This window comes from Schistocerca gregaria, chromosome 2, assembly GCF_023897955.1.
Source record: "Schistocerca gregaria isolate iqSchGreg1 chromosome 2, iqSchGreg1.2, whole genome shotgun sequence".
In the NCBI taxonomy this organism is placed as follows: Eukaryota; Metazoa; Arthropoda; class Insecta; order Orthoptera; family Acrididae; genus Schistocerca; species Schistocerca gregaria.
The window spans coordinates 885,752,287-885,771,413 of NC_064921.1; the positions used below are offsets into that span (position 1 = coordinate 885,752,287).

General features: G+C 39.5%; 1 protein-coding gene across 4 annotated transcripts in view; it reads left to right on the forward strand.

The window, feature by feature from the left end:
* The window catches only part of LOC126335312 (solute carrier family 46 member 3-like), a 458,236-nt gene that overhangs the window by 422,833 nt on the left and 16,276 nt on the right, over positions 1–19,127 (forward strand). For all 4 annotated transcript variants that reach the window (XM_049998458.1, XM_049998456.1, XM_049998455.1 and 1 more), the window contains exon 8: positions 14,629–14,712. In XM_049998458.1, coding sequence (XP_049854415.1) covers positions 14,629–14,712 — 84 coding nt within the window. The remainder of the gene's footprint in view (positions 1–14,628; positions 14,713–19,127) is intronic.

Below are 19,127 nucleotides of genomic sequence, written 5' to 3' on the forward strand. Positions count from 1 at the left end.
GATACCACAGTTCATCATGAGTAGTGACCGGCGTATTGCGACGAGCCAGTTGCTCGGCCACCATTGACCAGACGTTTTCATTTGGTGAGAGATCTAGAGAATGTGCTGGCCAGGGCAGCAGTAGAACATTTTCTGTATTCACAAACACCCGTACAAGACCTGCAACATGCGACCGCGTATTATCCTGCTGAAATGTAGCGTTTCACAGGGATCAAATGAAGGGTAGAGCCACGGGTCGTAACACATCTGAAATGTAACGTCCACTGTTCAAAGTGCCGCCAATGCGAACAAGAGGTGACCGAGACCTGTAACCAATGGCACTCGCTTCCAATGTGCGTTCACCGCGATGTCGCCAAACACGCATGCAACCATCATGATACTGTAAACAGAACCTGGATTCATCCGAAAAAATGACGTTTTGCCATTCGTGCACCCAGGTTCGTCGTTGAGTACGCCATCGCAGGCGCTCCTGTCTGGGATGCAGCGTCAGGGGTAACCGTAGCCATGGTCTCCGAGCTAATAGTCTATGCAGCTGCAAACGTCATCGAACTGTTCATGCAAATGTTTGTTGTCTTGCAAACGACCCCATGTGTTGACTCAGGGATAGAGACGTGGCTGCACGATCGATTACAGCTGTGCAGATAAGATCCCTGTCATCTCTACTGCTAGTGATATGGGGCCGTTGGGATGCAATCCGACCTTTATCAAAGTGGGAAACGTGATGGTACGCATTTCTCCTCCTTACACGAGGCATCACAACGACGTTTCACCAGGCAACGCCGGTCAACTGCTGTTTGTGTATGAGAAATCGGTTTGAAACTTTCCTCATGTCAGCACGTTGTAGGTGTCGCCACCTGCGCCAACCTGAAAAGCTAATCATTTGCATATCACAGCAACTTCTTCCTGTCGGTTAAATTTCGCGTCTGTAGCACGTCATCTGCGTTGTGTAGCGATGTTAACGGCTAGTAGTGTACGTTTTATCCATTATACACTGACAGAAAGTCACAATACCGCAAAATAATTAATTTACAGTAATGAAACTTCGGGAATACATTTCTCTAGGTAACATGTTTAAGTGATTAACGTTACAAGACCACAGGTTAACGTATGAGTGAGATAAGGAATTTTAAATGTGAAATGCTGGTCCGTTATTAAAAGCATGCAAAAGTCCGTGCATTGTGTTCTGTGGGTGCCGGATGTCAGCTTGTGGGATGGTTCCATGCGTATCGCACTTGGTCGGTCAGTACACGGAGAGTTAATACTGCTTGTGGATGATGCTGGAGTTGTCGTCCGATGATGTCACATATGTACTCAATTAGAGACAGATCTGGAGATCGAGGAGGCCAAGGCAACAAGTCGACACTCTGTAGAGCGTGTTGGGTTACAACAGAGGTATGTGGGTGAGCGTTATCCTGTTGGAAAACACTCCCTGGAATACCGTTCATAAATGGCAGCACAACACGTCGAATGACCTTCTAAATGACCTTGTGGATAACATCAGAAATTCACTGAGGCTTTTTGCGGATGATGCTGTAGTATATTGAGAGGTTGTAACAATGGAAAATTGTACTGAAATGCAGGATGATCTGCAACGAATTGACGCATGGTGCAGGGAATGGCAATTGAATCTCAATGTAGACAAGTGTAATGTGCTGCGAGTACATAGAAAGAAAGATCCTTTATCATTTAGCTACAACACAGCACGTCAGCAACTGGAAGCAGTTAATTCCATAAATGATCTGGGAGTAGGCATTAGGAGTGATTTAAAATGGAATGATCATATACAGTTGATCGTCGGTAAAGCAGATGCCAGACTGAGATTCATTGGAAGAATCCTAAGAAAATACAATCCGAAACCAAAGGAAGTGGGTTACAGTACACTTGTTCGCTCACTGCTTGAATACTGCTCACCGGTGTGGGATCTGTACCAGATAGGGTTGATAGAAGAGATGGAGAAGATCCAACAGAGTGCAGCCCACTTCGTTACAGGATCCTCTAGTAATCGCGAAAGCGTTACGGAGGTGCAAGAAAGACGCCCAGTAGCTCGGTACGGGCTTTTGTTAAAGTTTCGAGAACATACCTTCACCGTGGAGTCAAGCAGTCAGTACATTGCTCCCTCCTACGTATATCTCGCGAAGAGACCATGAGGATAAAATCAGAGAGATTAGAGCCCACACAGAGGCATTTTTTTTTTTTTCCACGAACAATGCGAGACTGGAATAGAAGGGAGAACCGATAGAGGTACTCAAGGTACCCTCCGCCACACACCGTCAAGTGACTTACGGTGTATGGATGTAGATCACCGGCCTGAAATACAAATCTGCAGTCAGGGTGCGTGGGACAACCACGATAGTGCTCCTGTTATTCTACGAAACTGCACCTCAGACCATAACTCCAGTTGCAGGTCCAATGTGTCAAGCACGTAAACAGGTGGGCTGTAGGCCCTCATCTGGCCTCCTAAAAACACACGACCATCACTGGTACCGAAACTGAATCAACTTTAATTAGAAATAACAACAGACCTCCACACTGCACTCCACTCGCAAATGGCGGTGATCTGGCGTCAGTGGAATGCACGCTACATGGCGTCTGGCTCGCGTCTTTGAAGTAACCGATTTGTAACAATTTGTTGTGTCACTGTGGTGTCAACTGCTGCTCACATTGCTGCTGCAGATGCAGTGCGATGCTCCAGTACGCTGTACACGATGGTCTTCCCTCTTGATAGTGCAAAGTGACTATCCTGAGCCCAATCTTCTTGTGATTGTACATTTTCGTGACCACCACTGCCAGCAATCGTGTACAGTGGCTACATTCCTTCCAAGTCTTTCAGCAATAACGCAGAAAGAACAGGCAACTTCTTGTAACCTTATGATACAACCTCATTCAAACTCATTGAGTTGATAACGGTGTCTTTGTCGCCTTAAAGGCTTTCTTGACTAACATCAACTCACGACGTCCAGTCTCAAAGGTAACTTACGTTCAGGGCCATTACAGCGCGTATTCAAAGCAAACCTGATTTGCATCCTCGTACTGGCATTGCTAGTATCACTCTTATTTGACTGGCACGAAATTTGAGTAGACACCGTCTTTCAGATGTAGAGACGCGTCTACCAACTACTCCTTCTTTGTGTTGTAATTTTTTTTTCGTCAGTGTTTTTAGCAGGAAATGTCAGTACATTTAAATAATACGTTTGTGTGCACTTAAGGTGTCGGTAGTTTTTACGCAACTCGCACATGTTGAACCATGGGAAATCAAGACGAACAGTCATGAGGAAATGTTGATAGAGAATGAAATGTAAAACGGGCACCAATCATAGGCCTATTTACAGCCTTGATTGCCAAAAATACTTTGCTTTGTTTATGACTGTGTCACGATTTTCGAAGGTGTGGTTACGCAGGAACATAAGAACACCGCTTAAGTAGCTGTGAGTGAAACGAGCAGCAATATTTTCTGAGAAGTGAGTTGCGGTGTCGGAAATTATCATGCCACGAAAAAGGCACTGGCTGAGCAACTGCTGTAGTTTCACGTCTGTCGTAAAATAAATCATGTTTCCTCATATTTAGTTTGTTGGCTCTCTAATATATTTTGCTATTACTTCCAAGCATGTCACCGTGTTTTAGGTTTTCATTACGAAGTATACTACTAATATCAGAACTTAAAATTTAAATTCCTATGATTTGGCCGAGCGGTTCTAGGCGCTACAGTCTGGAACCGCGCGACCGCTACGGTCGCAGGTTCGAATCCTGCCTCGGGCATGGATGTGTGTGATGTCCTTAGGTTAGTTAGGTTTCAGTAGTTCTAAGTTCTAGGGAACTGACGACCTCAGCAGTTTAGTCCCATAGTGCTCAGAGCCTATGACTTGAGCCAAATATCAGCTAACTACATTTGCGAAACGAAAGAAATGAAGGACATTCTCATTGGCTATCTACACCGGACTCATGAATCGTGATTGGTAACCTTGAATTCCCATGATTCATCGCGCCGTTACCAACAGTCAGTCGGCTATCCCGGTAATGTTTCTGACACCGTGACTGTACTTTTGCGAGCCGTTTCGCTGTATGTGTATATAGCCTTACTATAAGAGAGCCTGTTTTCAACAGTCTAAACTGAAAAATTGAATGGCAGGGCGGTAATGAATAGAAGAAGGGCCGAGTGTTGTCGTGACGACACGGCTGGTTCATTGGCTTATCGTGAGAGGTCACGGATAAACCATTTACATTATAATGTCCATCATATCGATGTTACAATGATCTATTTTCTGTGAACTGTGCGCTTTCCTTTGAGCGTGGATGAAATAAGACAATTTTCGCGTGTGGAAAGGGTGCAAATCGGTGGGTGTCTGGTAGCACAACGCTTGTGCACGATATTGGTTTTCCAACAGTTCAACGGTGCCTTGCTGAGAATAAATCTTGAACTGTGTCACATCAGTCTTTCAACTTAAAGTGTTGTGGAGGAGCCATGGAGCAGGGCATTGGAAAACCATGCTACATGGCGCTGAAACTTTGCCTTGAAAAACCGTATATCTGACTCTATTTTCAGCAGTTCAACGTTAAAAAGCTAGATATTTTCACCTAAAAGAATACATATTCATAGATGATGAAAAGCGTTGTCTTCAATTCCAAAAAGACCGATGACCTCGCTGTCTGGTCTTCCACAAAACAACCCCCAACTCAATTCCAAAAAAGTGACAAACAAACTAAGTGAAAAAAAGATCCAAAAGTCAAAGGCTAAGAAAATTAATTTTTAATTTGAGAAAATTAAATGCAACTTATGACAGCATTAACAGAGTTTATAGCATTTTCAAATGTGAAATTCAGAGTTTCCACACATCTCCAATCGTAATAGAAGTCAAAGCAGCCACACATACATCGATAGCCAGCAAGCCACGGTGCGTGGCGGAGGGTACCCTGTACCACTACAAATCATTTCCTTTCTTGTTCCACTCGCAAATATAACTAGGGGGGAACGACGTTCTATATGAACCCCAAATTCTTTTATTTTATCTTTGTTGTCCTTATCCGAGTTGTACGTTAGTGGCAGTAGAATTGTTCTGCAGACAGTTTCAAATGCTAGTTCTCTAAATTTGCTCAATATTGTTCCTCGAAAAGAACGTCGCCTTCCTTGCAGGGATGCCCATTTGAGTTCCGAAGTAGTTCCGTAGTGCCTGTGTATTGTTCAGACCTACCGTGCGTCTCTGAATAGCTCCGATGTCTTCCTTTAATCGGACATGATACAGATCTCAAAAAAGGGAGTAGTACTGAAGAATAACTCACACTTGTGTCCTATATGCAGCCTCATTTACAGATGAACCACACTTTCCTAAAATTCTCCCAATAAACCAAAGTCGAGCATCAGCTGTCCGTACTGCTGTTTACATTTCACATTACTTTGCAATGTTACGTCCAAATATTTAAATGACGAGACTGTGTCAAGCAGCATATTACGAAAGTTGTATTTAAACATACAGGTTTGTTCGTGCTGCTCATCTGCAATAACTTACGTTTTTCAACGTTTAGAGCTACCTACCATTCATCACATCAACTACAAATTTTGTCTAATGCAGCTTGTCACTCAACGTCGACACTTCCCGTTCACCACAGTATCATCAGCAAAAACAGCCACAGATTACTGTCACCCAGTTCGCCAGATCATTTGTGTGTATATAAAATAATAGCAGTCCTATCACATTTCCCTGAGGCGCTCCTGTCGATATCCTTGTCTCTGATGGTCACTTACCATCAAGAGCGATGTACTGCATTCTGTTACTCCAGAATTCTTCGAGCCACTCAGACATATGTAAACGTATTCCATATGCCTTTGTTAATAGTCTGCACTGGGGCACCATGGGAGATGCTTTTCTAAAATCTAGAAATATGGAATCTGCCTGTTGCCCTTCATCCGTTGTTGTTGTTGTTGTTGTTGTTGTTGTCTTCAGTCCTGAGACTGTTTTGATGCAGCTGTGCATGCTACTCTATCCTGTGCAAGCTTCTTCATCTCCCAGTACTTACTGCAACCTACATCCTTCTGAATCTGCTTAGTGCATTCATCTATTGGTCTCCCTCTACAATTTTTACCCTCCATGTTGCCCTCTAACGCTAAATTTGTGATCCCTTGATGCCTCAGAACATGTCCTACCAATCGGACCCTTCTTCTTGTCAAGTTGTGCCACAAACTCCTCTTCTCCCCAATTCTCTTCAATACCTCCTCATTAGTTATGTGATCTACCCATCTAATCTTCAGCATTCTTCTGTAGCACCACATTTGGAAAGCTTCTATTCTATTCTTGTCGAAACTATTTATCGTCCATGTTTCACTTCCATAAATGGCTACACTCCATACAAATACTTTCGGAAACGACTTCCTGACACTTAAATCTATACTTAATGTTAACAAATTTCTCTTCTTCAGAAATGCTTTCCTTGCCATTGCCAGTCTACATTTTATATCCTCTCTACTTCGACCATCATCAGTTATTTTGCTCCCTAAATAGCAAAACTCCTTTACTACTTTAAGTGTCTCATTTCCTAATCTAATTCCCTCAGCATCACCCAACTTAATTCGACTACATTCTATTATCCTCGTTTTGCTTTTGTTGATGTTCATCTTATATCCTCCTTTCAAGACACTGTCCATTCCGTTCAACTGCTCTTCCAAGTCCTGATATTAATCAGTATTCCAATAGACCATATTATTACTCACTCTTTTGGCTGCAAAACCCTATTTTTCAACGTAATCTCCATTCAGTGTGATGGCAGTTGCCTTTATGCCGATATGGTACAATTCAAATGGTCGACGTCAGTGCCAATATCTTTCTGCAGCAATAACCTCATCATTATCTCCCTTCTGCTTCCCACGGCTGTCATTGGTCCAAAAAGATTAAACTCTGAAGGTGCGAGATCCAGGCTACAGGGTGGATGAAAAAGAACAGTCCAATGAAGTTTTGTGTGCTCCTCTCTGGTGCGCAGACTTGTGTAAGGCCTTGTGTTGTCGTTGCATTTTTGTGGTGATGAACATGCTGAAGTTATTTCTTCAATTTCCTGAGGGTAACACAGTATACTTCAGAGTTGATGATTGCACCATTAGAAGCACATCAAACAGAGTAATCTCTTCAGGGCCATGGAACACTACCTTTCACAATGTCTTACTGACACCAAACCCACCACCTCTTTCCTAATCCTCCTAGCTAACTATACCATGACCCACAATAAGCTATTTCACTTCAGATTGCCAAATCTATGAACAAATCCATGGTATTGCCATAGGTACTCACATAGAACCATCCTATGCCAACTTATATATGGGACATCTGGAGAAATCCTGCTTATCCAGTCAACACCTAAAACCTCTTGCTTGGTTCAGATTCATTGATGACATTTTCATGATCTGGATTCATGGCAGTAATGACATTTGCTCTTTCCTCCATAATCACAACACTTATTCCCAAATCCACTTCACCTGGGCCTTCTCAACTCATCAAGCCATCTTCCTAGATGCCAATCTCCACCTCTCAGGTGGCTCCATAAATATGTTGACTATATCAAGTGCACCAGCCAGCAAGAGTGCCTCCACTCTGACACCTGTCACCCAGTCCACATAAAAAGGTCACTTAATTACAACCTTTGCATTCTTGGATGTCATTGAAAAATATGAGTTGTTGAAATATGCTGATAACCTCACTAGAGCCTTTGCTGATTGACAATATTCTATCCAGCTCATCCATAGATAGATCTCCCCTGTCATCTACTCCTCTGGCCAGTAAATCTATTAACCAGCCACCAACCAGTACTCATCTGATCACTCATATCACCCTGGCCTTAAAAGCTCAACCACAACCTTCATCACGGCTTTGACAACCTCACATGAGGCCCTGAGATGTGAGATATTCTACCCAAAATCCTACTCACATCTTGCAAAGTAGAGTTCCACTGCCCATCCACCCTGTACAGAATATTATTGTCCATCTGTATTCCAATCCTACTCCCAATCCTGCACCCCATGTGTCATTCTCTTACGGTCAGCTCAGGTGCAAGACCTGTCCCATTCATCCGCACACCACCTCCTACTGCAGTCCAGCAACAGGCTTTTCCTAACCAATTAGAGGTAGGGTCATGTGTGAAAGAAGCCCTTTATATATCAGCTGTGCTGCAATTACTGTACAGCATTCTATGTGAGCATGACAAGTAACCAGCCATCAACTCGCATAAATGACTACCACTAAACTGTGGCAAAACTGCGTACTGGATCATACAGTTGTCAAATATGCTGAACACAATAATGTAAATGACTTCAATAGCTCCTTCACTATTACATGGGACATTTGGATACTCCCTCCAGCAAAGGTTTATCTGAATTATACAAATGGGAATTGTCTCTCTAACACATCCTGTACTCTTGCATTTTGCCTGGCCTAAAACTCCACTAACCTATTACCATTGCCTCACCTTGCCTTCTCTAATCTGTCCATACCATACCTTCTCAATGCAGATCATGCACTGCCTTCCCACCAACCTTCTTGTACATCCACATCTATATCGATACTCCACAATCCACAATATGGCATGTGGAGGACAGTACTCTGTACCACTGCTAGTAATTTCCTTTCCAGTTCCACTCGCAAATAGAATGAGGGAAAGACGAGTGTCCATATGCCTCTGCATGGGTCCTAATTTCTCGTGTCTTATCTTTATGGTCCTTACACACATTGTATGTTGGCAGCCATAGAATCATTCAGCATCAAATGCAGGTTCTCTAATTTTTCTCAGTAGAGTTCCTCAAAAAGAATGTTGGCTTCTCTCCAGGGATTCCCGTTTGAGATCCCAAAGCATCTCTGTAACACTTCCGTGTTGTTCCAGCCTAACAGTAACAAATCTGGGAGCCTGCCTCTGAATACTTCAATGTCTTCCTTTAATCCTACCTGGTACAGATTCCAAATACTCGAGGAGTACTTAACAATACAACCATTCCCCTTTCCTACCCCAATCCTCACATGCTTGTTCCATTTCATAAGCTTTGTGATGTTATGCCCAAATATTTAAATGAGATAACTGTGTCAAGCAGGAGACTACTAATGCTGTATCCAAATATTATGTGTTTGTTTTCCCTACTCATCTGCATTAACTCTACATTTCTACATTTCGAGCTACCTGCCAAGTAGAAATTTTATCTAAGTCAACGTATATCCTCCTACAGTCACTCAACTTCAATGCCATACTGTAAGCCACAGATCATCAGCAAACAACTGCAGATTGCTGCCCACCCTACATGCCAAATCACTTGGTATGCCTGATAATACCATAATCTCTGATGAACATTTGCCATTTCTATAACTTAAGAAGTCTTCGAGCCACTCACATATCTGTGAACCTATTCCATCTTCTCATACCTCCTTTAACAGCCTGGAGTGGGGCACTATGCCAAATGTTTTCCAGAAATCTAGAAATATGGAATCTGCCTGTTGCCCTTCATCCATTGTTGACAGTATATCATGTGAGAAGCAGACAAGTTAAGTTTTGCACAAGTGATGCTTTCTAAAAACATGCTGATTCATGGATATAAGCCTCTTGATCTGAAGAAAATTTATTATATTCAAACTGAGAATATGTCCAAGTTTGCTGCAGCAAACCGATGCAGGTATTTTCTGTCGCTTCTTCCCTCACTCCCCCTCCCTTTCTTTCTGATCCCTCATCCTCAACTCTGCCCCCTTTTCATCCTGTCTCCCTTCTCTCTCCTCTCCCTTTCTCCTTCTTCATCTTTCACTCCTTTTCCGCCTCCCTTTTTTCCTCCTCAGTTCCCCAACTTTCTGTCCTTTCCCTCCTCCCTTTTTCCCCCCTTCTACATCTTCCTTCATCCCTTCTTGTATTCTCTGTACTTTTTTCATGTTGTTGTGCTGCCATGAAGTCATCTGTCCATAGATCTGCATCTTTCCTGATACTACCTCCTTGCATCCTTTCCTACCCCTTCCCATCTCCATCAGCTCAGGCAACTGCTTCAATAATTGAGTATCAATAATTAGTCTTGCCTTGCTGAAGGGAGTGTGCATTTGGGTGTCTGTGTCATGCATGAATGTGTATATTATTGTTGAATAAAGAGCTAGTGCTTGGAAGCTAGTGTGAATGTTGTTTTCTGTGATGTGGTACTGTGGTCCATGCAATAATCTGCTATAGATGAGTGGTTGCCTTTCCTTTGTTTTATCTATTACTCCATACAGGAACTCTCATTATTGTTATAAATTATTATTAAACCTATTATTATTATTCAGTTGGGCATAATAGGATCACGCGAGGTACAATCCATCGATGTCAGTTTTGATGATTGGCCTACCTGTGTGTCCAAATTTGTTTCATCCTTTCAGAATGAAGTCTCTTTCTTTCATCAGACCACAGTGTTCCAGTCCATTTTGCAATTTCCCTCTGACCAACTTTCCAAGCAAATATCTTTTGTGTGAATATTTTTCTATCTGTAGTTAAACAGCTACTTTAAGATCTTTCTTAATCACAGTGATCCATGTAGTTGGCTCAGTTTTGGCCTTACTTCGGTTTTCATAGAATTCTACTATTTGTTTTGTCAACCTAGTGGGTGCCATTCTTTTAATGTGCCCATAAAATGTAAGTCTTCATTTTCCCATGTCACAATGTATGTTTTTGTGTATTCTTCTATTTCATTATTTCTTTTCAGTCTATAAGTTTCTCCATCTGTCAGTTTGGGGCCTGATATTTTCCTAATAATCTTTCTTTTTTTCTCTTTAATTTCTTCAGTATCCCTCTTTCTATTTAAAATTAAGGTTTCTGATCCATACAGACATTCAGGTTTGATTACAGTGCTGTAATGCCTAAGTTTACTGAATTTAGAAAGTAATTTTTATTATAAATATTTTGTGTTGATCTGAACACAGTTGCCATTTTTTGACAGCAGTTTTCATTTTCAGCTCTTTCCAGACTGTTTTCATGTATGATTTCCCTCAAGTATTTAAACTGAAAAGCCTTATTTTTCCTTATTTTGTGTTCAAAAACATTGATTATTGATTGTTGCATGTCATATATTTGAATTATTCAATTTTTTTCGAATGCTATTTGTGGCCATACCGTTTTAGTTTAAGAATTTCAATTTGTTTTTGAGCTGTGGTAATATCCCTAGTTGAAATTGCCAGATCATCTGTAAAGGCAAGGCAATATCAAATGATTCAGAAATTTCTCCCACAAATTTAACTTTAGAGCTAGTGTCAATTAACATTATGTTAATCAGTGTTAGAGTTCTATTATCTAGTCCTTGCTCCTTTAAATTTGGAAAAGATATTCACAATCAACTGAGTTGTAGGCCTTTTTAAAATCCACAAATGTACATTCAGTATTGTTACCAGAAATCCTTTGGTGCCTAAGGATTAGTTTTAAACTAAGAATTTATTCCAGACAGGATCCGTTTGGTTTAAAGCCTGCTTTGTATTCACCAACTGTTTTCTTATTTTTTTCTCTTTACCTAATTGAGTATTAAAATCAGCCATTAAAATTTTAACATGGTTTGAGAGAATTTTTGAAAAGATACTTTCTAACATTTCACAAGCTTCATCAACTTCTTCAGGTTTTCTACAGTTATCCTCATTGACTAACATATGGGAATTAATTTAAGTGTATGCCTTAATCACACACTTAAGAGAAACTGTCACTACTCTATTATTAATGGATTTTACCTCCATTATTGAATTTAAAATATTTATGGAGACTGCAAAAGTAACTCCCAGATCTGCTGTATTATTAGGTATTCTTTTATCAGTTTTGCTTTTAAAAAGACAATAATTACCAAAATCCATGATATTATTGTCCATCATTCATGTTTGTTTCTTTAAGTGCCAAAATTTGAATCTTCTTTTCTTTTAATGTATCTCCCAGTTTATGAAGTTTTCCTGGTTGCAAAAATGTTTTATGTTAAGTGTCACAAAAAATGTATTTGTTTTGGTTTTAAGTTGGCCAGAGGACTCCAACTTCGCCATTCATATTACCCTTCTTTTTATACATTCAGCATCACCTGTTATTCTTATCTGGCATGGATCCCTCCACACTTGGCCAATATTCTAAGACTGGATGCAGATATGACTTGTAATAAAGTTTCTATGTAGCCTGATTCCCCTTTTCCAGTATCCACCAGTGAACCAAAGTCCCATTTGCTTTGCCTAAGACTGTGCATTTGTGATCATTCCATTTCTTATCCCTCCAAATTGCCATAGGCCTACCCAGGTATTTGTTTGTGTTGAATAATTACAATTGTGAATAACTGATATTACAGTTATTAATTTTTTTTTCATTGGCTTTCTTCCAAGGATTCCAATTTAAGTTCCCCTTTCATTTCTGCTACACTGTTGTGTGGGCTATAATGACTTATTAATGATTTTAGCAGTGAACCTCTGAAATAGTTTGATGTCTGTTGTCATACCTATTTGGTAAGGGCTCCATGGTCACTAACTACGAACTCTGTGAGCATGTAATTGTTGAAATATTTTTGACAATGCAAATCCATAGCATTTTTTCCTCTTTGTGCCACTCACCCTTTAAACAAGCAAGTCTCATAAAAAGTTCACGTATTGAACCTCTCTTAATACATTTTGTGTATGCTGAGTCAGCCCTGCACTTCTTTATCCAGCATGGTTTGTTATGAGATAAGCAGTAGCCCCACTGTTCATCTGATATCATTGTTTTTTCTAGTCTAAATAATGTATGGTGGAAATGATTTAGTACACGTTTTTCTCATTTTTAAAATATATGCTGCTTTTAGATAGTACTATTTCATGATATTTATTTAAACCATACAGTAGACCACAAATGATTTTTTTTTTAATTTAATCTAATTTACCTGATCATAATTTTTTTCTTGTGTTTCTTCATCTGTCTGAAAGTATGTCATATCACTGTTTCTTAAAAGTGAATGGTATAATTACTTCTACTTAGTTCAGTATTTGCTCTAATTCTTGTTATGCTGCATTTTCAAAAATTGTCTTTCTTCTTCTTAGTTGTGTTGTTTTTCACACATTCTTGTATCAATACTCTTAAGGAGTTCTTCATACTAAATTAATGAATTTATAGCAATAGTCAAACCCATAATCAGATAGATATTAATACAGCAAGATTCAAATTCCAGACTGAAATTTTCACTCTGCAGCCGAGTGTGCACTGATATGAAACTTCCTGGCAGATTAAAACTCTGTGCCTGATCGAAACTTAAACTTGAGACCTTTGTCGTTCATGAGTAAGTGCTCTACCAACTGAGCTATCCAAGCACAACTAATGACCCGTCCTCACGGCTTCAATTCCACCAGTACCTCATCTCCCAGCTCTGTACTTATACACTTGCCCGCGAAAAGCAAAGGTCCCAACTTTGAGTCTTGATCCAGCACACAGTTTTAATCTGCCAAGAAGTTTCAAGGTTCAGATTTCTGTTCAAATACCCAGACTTTTCTGAATAAAATTCTTTTGAATATTAGTCCACATCATATGGTACAGTGTATTTTATCATCAATATTTATAATTTTTTAGTTTCTCCCTAGATCACGCCATGTGGAAAATTTGGTGGATCCTTTGAAAACAACCGTCTTCTTCCCCTTCCTAAACCAATTTCAGCTTTGCCTGGTGTATAAAAATTTTGTTGTTGATGGGATATTAAATCTGAATTTCCTTTGCTTTCCTATTAACTTTTGAAAAGTATAGATTCTTGATCTGGTTGAAAGGATGGTACATAAAAACTGGATCTTTTTATACATAACAGTAATAGAGACATAAATAAAGCATGTGCTTACCATATGCCAAAAGGAAGTCTGATTGAAGATATGAAACAACTTTCTCTTCTCTCTGATACTTGTGCATTTCACATATAATTTTTCTAAATCCTAACTTACCATTTCTCCCGGCAACAAAATGATTTCAAAGCATTGATAAGTAGAGAATCAAGCCTATTTTTCTAGCTGTGTAATTTTTACCTGTTGGTTAAGTAGCTCCTCTGCTCCAGCTCCATATTCTGTTAGCAGTTACTTTTAGGATGTATAGCACAACTGAAAGTAAAACATAAAAAAGATAAAAACACATCTAGCTTTCAGAAACTCAAGTTTTCCTCTTTGGGGATGGAAGAGAAATTGGTTGCACAGATAGGAGAAGGTCAGGTCACTAAAAAACCAGACTAAGATCAACCAATTTTTTGTTAGAAAGAAATTGAGGAAAATATAAGAGAAAAACTGGCTGTAAGCCTACTGGTCAGCATATCTGCCTCTTTGTCAATTTAAATACGTTTTTATACAACTACTCTTAATATTATTTTCATTGTATTTAGTTTAGAACTGTGACAAGAGCACATTCCAGGTCAGTATCAGGTAGAATGAACACTGAAATGTCATAAAAAGATGATTTCCCACAATTTTCCAAAGGGATCTTTGAATTGTTTGTTTATTGTATGTACCTGTTCTGTCATCTAGAGTGAGTGTGTGTGTGTGTGTGTGTGTGTGTGTGTGTGTGTGTGTGTGTGAGAGAGAGAGAGAGAGAGAGAGAGAGAGAGAGAGAGAGAGAGAGAGAGAGAGACTGTGAGTTTTTTAATTACCATACCATCGTTCCATGAAGTAGCCCTCCACAATGTGAAATAAATTTCTTTTACAGTGCCCATCGCAGAACTGTTACATGGAGCAGCAATGGCAGTGCAGAAATCCATTGGGTCAAAAATAGTAGCACCTACAGATATGGGTAAGTTGAAATTAAATGTTAGATTATCTGTTCTAATAATCTCACTAACAGATATTACAGATATTATTAAATATTTTATGCAGGTATCTCCTTTATTTTACTTTTTCCTGCCCTACTTACCCAAAAATTTCATTTCCTTATATTGCTAAATTGATTGAGAACTCTGCAGGTTCTTTGAAATGACCAAGCTATTGGCTGAAGCCATTTTTGTAAATGAGCTTCGTGTGACTTTGCTGTAAAATTAATAACAAACTGTGAGGCTTATTTAAAAAAGAAAAATACTGTGTTATGAAATCTCATCTCATGACTCACTCACAATACACAGGGGAAAAATACACAACAAACAAGCGCTGCCTACAGAAAAAGAAGTTACCGGGGAAACACTGAGTGAGCCTAGCAACTCACACAGCATCAGCGAAGTAACGCAACATAAAACAAACAATAAAAATATTCTTGTGATATCCAGACTGATTGGCAACAAGTTTGTCACAAAAAAAACGAAATAAAGTACACTTTTATGACCCAAACAGTCCACCCATGGCTACTAATCAAATAAATCCACCTACAGAGTACAAACACCCTTATAAAACAACACCTCAGAGTTCTAGACAAAATGGAAACCTTGAAATACCCATTCTTCAAATATCTGCTACACCACCAGAAATTTCAGTGTTAGAAACAGGAAAACAAGCATAATAGGCACAGGCGAAAAACAAGAAAAACTGTACAGAGAAAAAAAGGCTTGGTTTCACCTGAGCAAAGTTAAAAACAGCACAACTGAAAATGTAATCAGTTTCCTACGTAAAACCTTCCCTGAGTTCAATAATTTTGACGTAGATAAAATAGCTACAAAAGGTCTAAACAGCAGTTTCAAAATTAGTGTTGACTTTGAACTAAAGGAAAAAGTAATGAACAGTTCTACATGGCCTAAGAATGTAGTATTATAGCATTTTTTATTCCGGAGAACATTCAAGGCAGCAGTACAATAGAGCCTACTATTGCAACTGCAGTTCAACAAAACTGGAATCAGAATAATGTACCCATAGTTTTAGCTAGTGTAAATGTTCAATGTCTACGAGCAAAATGTGATCTGTTATCTATATTTATAGAAGATGAAAAACCAGATGTGATATGTGTATGTGAGCACTGGCTCAAGAAAGAAGAGGGTGAAAATTACAGATGCATTGAATACGTAGACATAGTGAGCTTATGGTATCAAGAAACTACCACTCATGGAGACGTGTCTGTGTATGCCAATAAAAATCTCAACATTAGGAATGTGGACCTGAGAAATTACTGCTCATATTGGATTTAGAACAGGCTGGCTTAGAACTAGTAGAAATAAATATGATTATTGTTTCAGTGTACCTTTCTAAAACTTTATCACTAACTTGGAAAGTTGTTTACGCCACATAACACACCTTAAGCCAAAAATTGCACTGTATAAGGATCTTTATGTACACATAGGTGAAAATAATAAGAGAACCACTTGTATGAATATCAAGAGCTCAGATGGAAACCCAGTCTAAGCAAAGAAGGGAAAGCAGAAAGGTGGAAGGAGTATATAGAGGGTCTATACAAGGGCGATGTACTTGAGGACAATATTATGGAAATGGAAGAGGATGTAGATGAAGATGAAATGGGAGATACGGTCCTGTATGAAGAGTTTGACAGAGCACTGAAAGACCTGAGACGAAACAAGGCCCCCGGAGTAGACAACATTCCATTGGAACTACTGACGGCCTTGGGAGAGCCAGTCCTGACAAAACTCTACCATCTGGTGAGCAAGATGAATGACACAGGTGAAATACCCTCAGACTTCAAGAAAAATAATAATTCCAATCCCAAAGAAAGCAGGTGTTGACAGATGTGAAAATTATCGAACTATCAGTTTAATAAGCCACAGCTGCAAAATGCTAACGCGAATTCTTTACAGACGAATGGAAAAACTAGTACAAGCCGACCTCGGGGAAGATCAGTTTGGATTCCGTAGAAATACTGGAACACGTGAGGCAATACTGACCTTACAACTTATCTTAGAAGAAAGATTAAGGAAAGGCAAACCTACATTTCTAGCATTTGTATACTTAGAGAAAGCTTTTGACAATGTTGATTGGAATACTCTATTTCAAATTCTAAAGGTTGCAGGGGTAAAATACAGGGAGTGAAAGGCTATTTACAATTTGTACAGAAACCATATGGCAGTTATAAGAGTCAAAGGGCATGAAAGGGAAGCAGTGGTTGGAAAGGGAGTGTGACAGGGTCATAGCCTCTCCCCGATGTTATTCAATCTGTACATTGAGCAAGCAATAAAGGAAACAAAAGAAAAATTCGGAGTAGGTATTAAAATCCATGGAGAAGAAATAAAAACTTTGAGGTTCGCCGATGACATTGTAATTCTGTCAGAGACAGCATAGGACTTGGAAGAGCAGTTGAATGGAATGGACAGTGTCTTGAAAGGAGGATATAAGATGAACATCAACAAAAGCAAAACGAGGATAATGGAATGTAGTCGAATTAAGTTGGGTAATGCTGAGGGAATTAGATTAGGAAATGAGACACTTAAAGTAGTAAAGGAGTTTTGCTATTTGGGGAGCAAAATAACTGATGATGGTCGAAGTAGAGAGGATATAAAATGTAGACTGGCAATAGCAAGGAAAGCCTTTCTGAAGAAGAGAAATTTGTTAACATCGAGTATAGATTTAAGTGTCAGGAAGTCATTTCTGAAAGTATTTGTATGGAATGTAGCCATGTATGGAAGTGAAACATGGACAATAAATAGTTTGGACAGGAAGAGAATAGAGGCTTTCGAAATGTGGTGCTACAGAAGAATGCTGAAAATTAGATGGGTAGATCACATAACTAATGAGGAAGTATTGAATAGGATTGGGGAGAAGAGAAGTTTGTGGCACATATTGACTAGAAGAAGGGATCGGTTTGTAGGACATGTTCTGAGGCATCAAGGGATCACCAGTTTAGTATTGGCGGGCAGCATGGAGGGTAAAAACCGTAGGGGGAGACCAAGAGATGACTACACTAAGCAGATTCAGAAGGATGTAGGTTGCAGTAGATACTGGGAGATGAAGAAGCTTGCACAGGATAGAGTAGCATGGAGAGCTGCATCAAACCAGTCTCAGGACTGAAGACCACAACAACAACAACAACAACAACAACAACAACAACAGGTTAAAATAGTACAAAAGAGAGAGCATTCTTGAATTTAGTAAATAGTTATGGTCCCTTTATAGCAAACAGACTTCCAACTAGAGGTGATGCCTGCCTTGTCACCATTATTACAAATTTAGATACCTGAAGTTACAAAATAAATGTAGTTGATTCAATGAAACTACAAATGAAGCCTCTGGGTAACCAGCAGACAAATACATGGTGATCAAATTAGGTGGTTCACAGAAGCGTAGTGCCAAAAGAAAAACTAGACACTTTCAGTGCCTCACAGTCCAGCATAAACTGGCAGCAATTAATTGCAGAAGCAAAACCCAATGATGCCTTAAATGGTGTTCTCCAGACACTAAAAACCAAATTTGATGAGATGTTCCCACTGATACCAAAGAAATCCCACACAGGTAAAACACAAGCTAAACAGGAAATAGTAAATGCAAACACATGGTACACACCTGAGCTAGCCAATCTAAAAAACATTGTCTTAATGTGGAATGACTGTGCCAAAGCAGCCACAGACCCAAATGGTAAACAATTGTTACACAGCAATTACTTAGAGGCCAAGAGATTTTACAGAAAAAAATAGAAGCTAAAAGGAGGGGGAATGATAGATTCATAAGAGAAGCCTATTATCCATGCAAAGCAGCCTGGACCCTAGTAAATGAACATAGGAAGAAGCCTAGTTCCTCTTCTAATGCCTGCAGTCCTGAAGACTTCAATGACTACTTTATCAAAGTTATACAAATCACTGTTGCAGAAATCCCAGACTTGGTTATAGACATTGCTGTTTACTTACCAAATCAAACTCACAGTGAATTTGAAACATAGAAAAAAAGTACATGCAAATGACATAGTGAAAATAGTAAAATCTTACAAAACTTCTGAGAGTCAAGATATGTACGGGATGTCCTGTACTGTACTAAAGAAAATTATTGGAGGAATAGCACAGCCATTAGCAACAGCTGTAAACAACTGCCTCTCTGCAGGAGTATTTCCAGATTTCTTGAAACTTGCAAGGACGGTACCAGTTTACAAAAACTGAAACCCAGATAATGTGACAAGTTTTAGGCCAATACCAATCATTCCTATACCAGCAAAACTGATTGAATCCATCATGAAAGATCAGATTTTAACTTATTTTGAAGAAAACAGTCTCTTCAAAGATGCACAACACGGGTTCTGGAAGGGAAAGTCCTGTACCACTGCAGCATTAGACTTATTAAGAAAAGTAATGC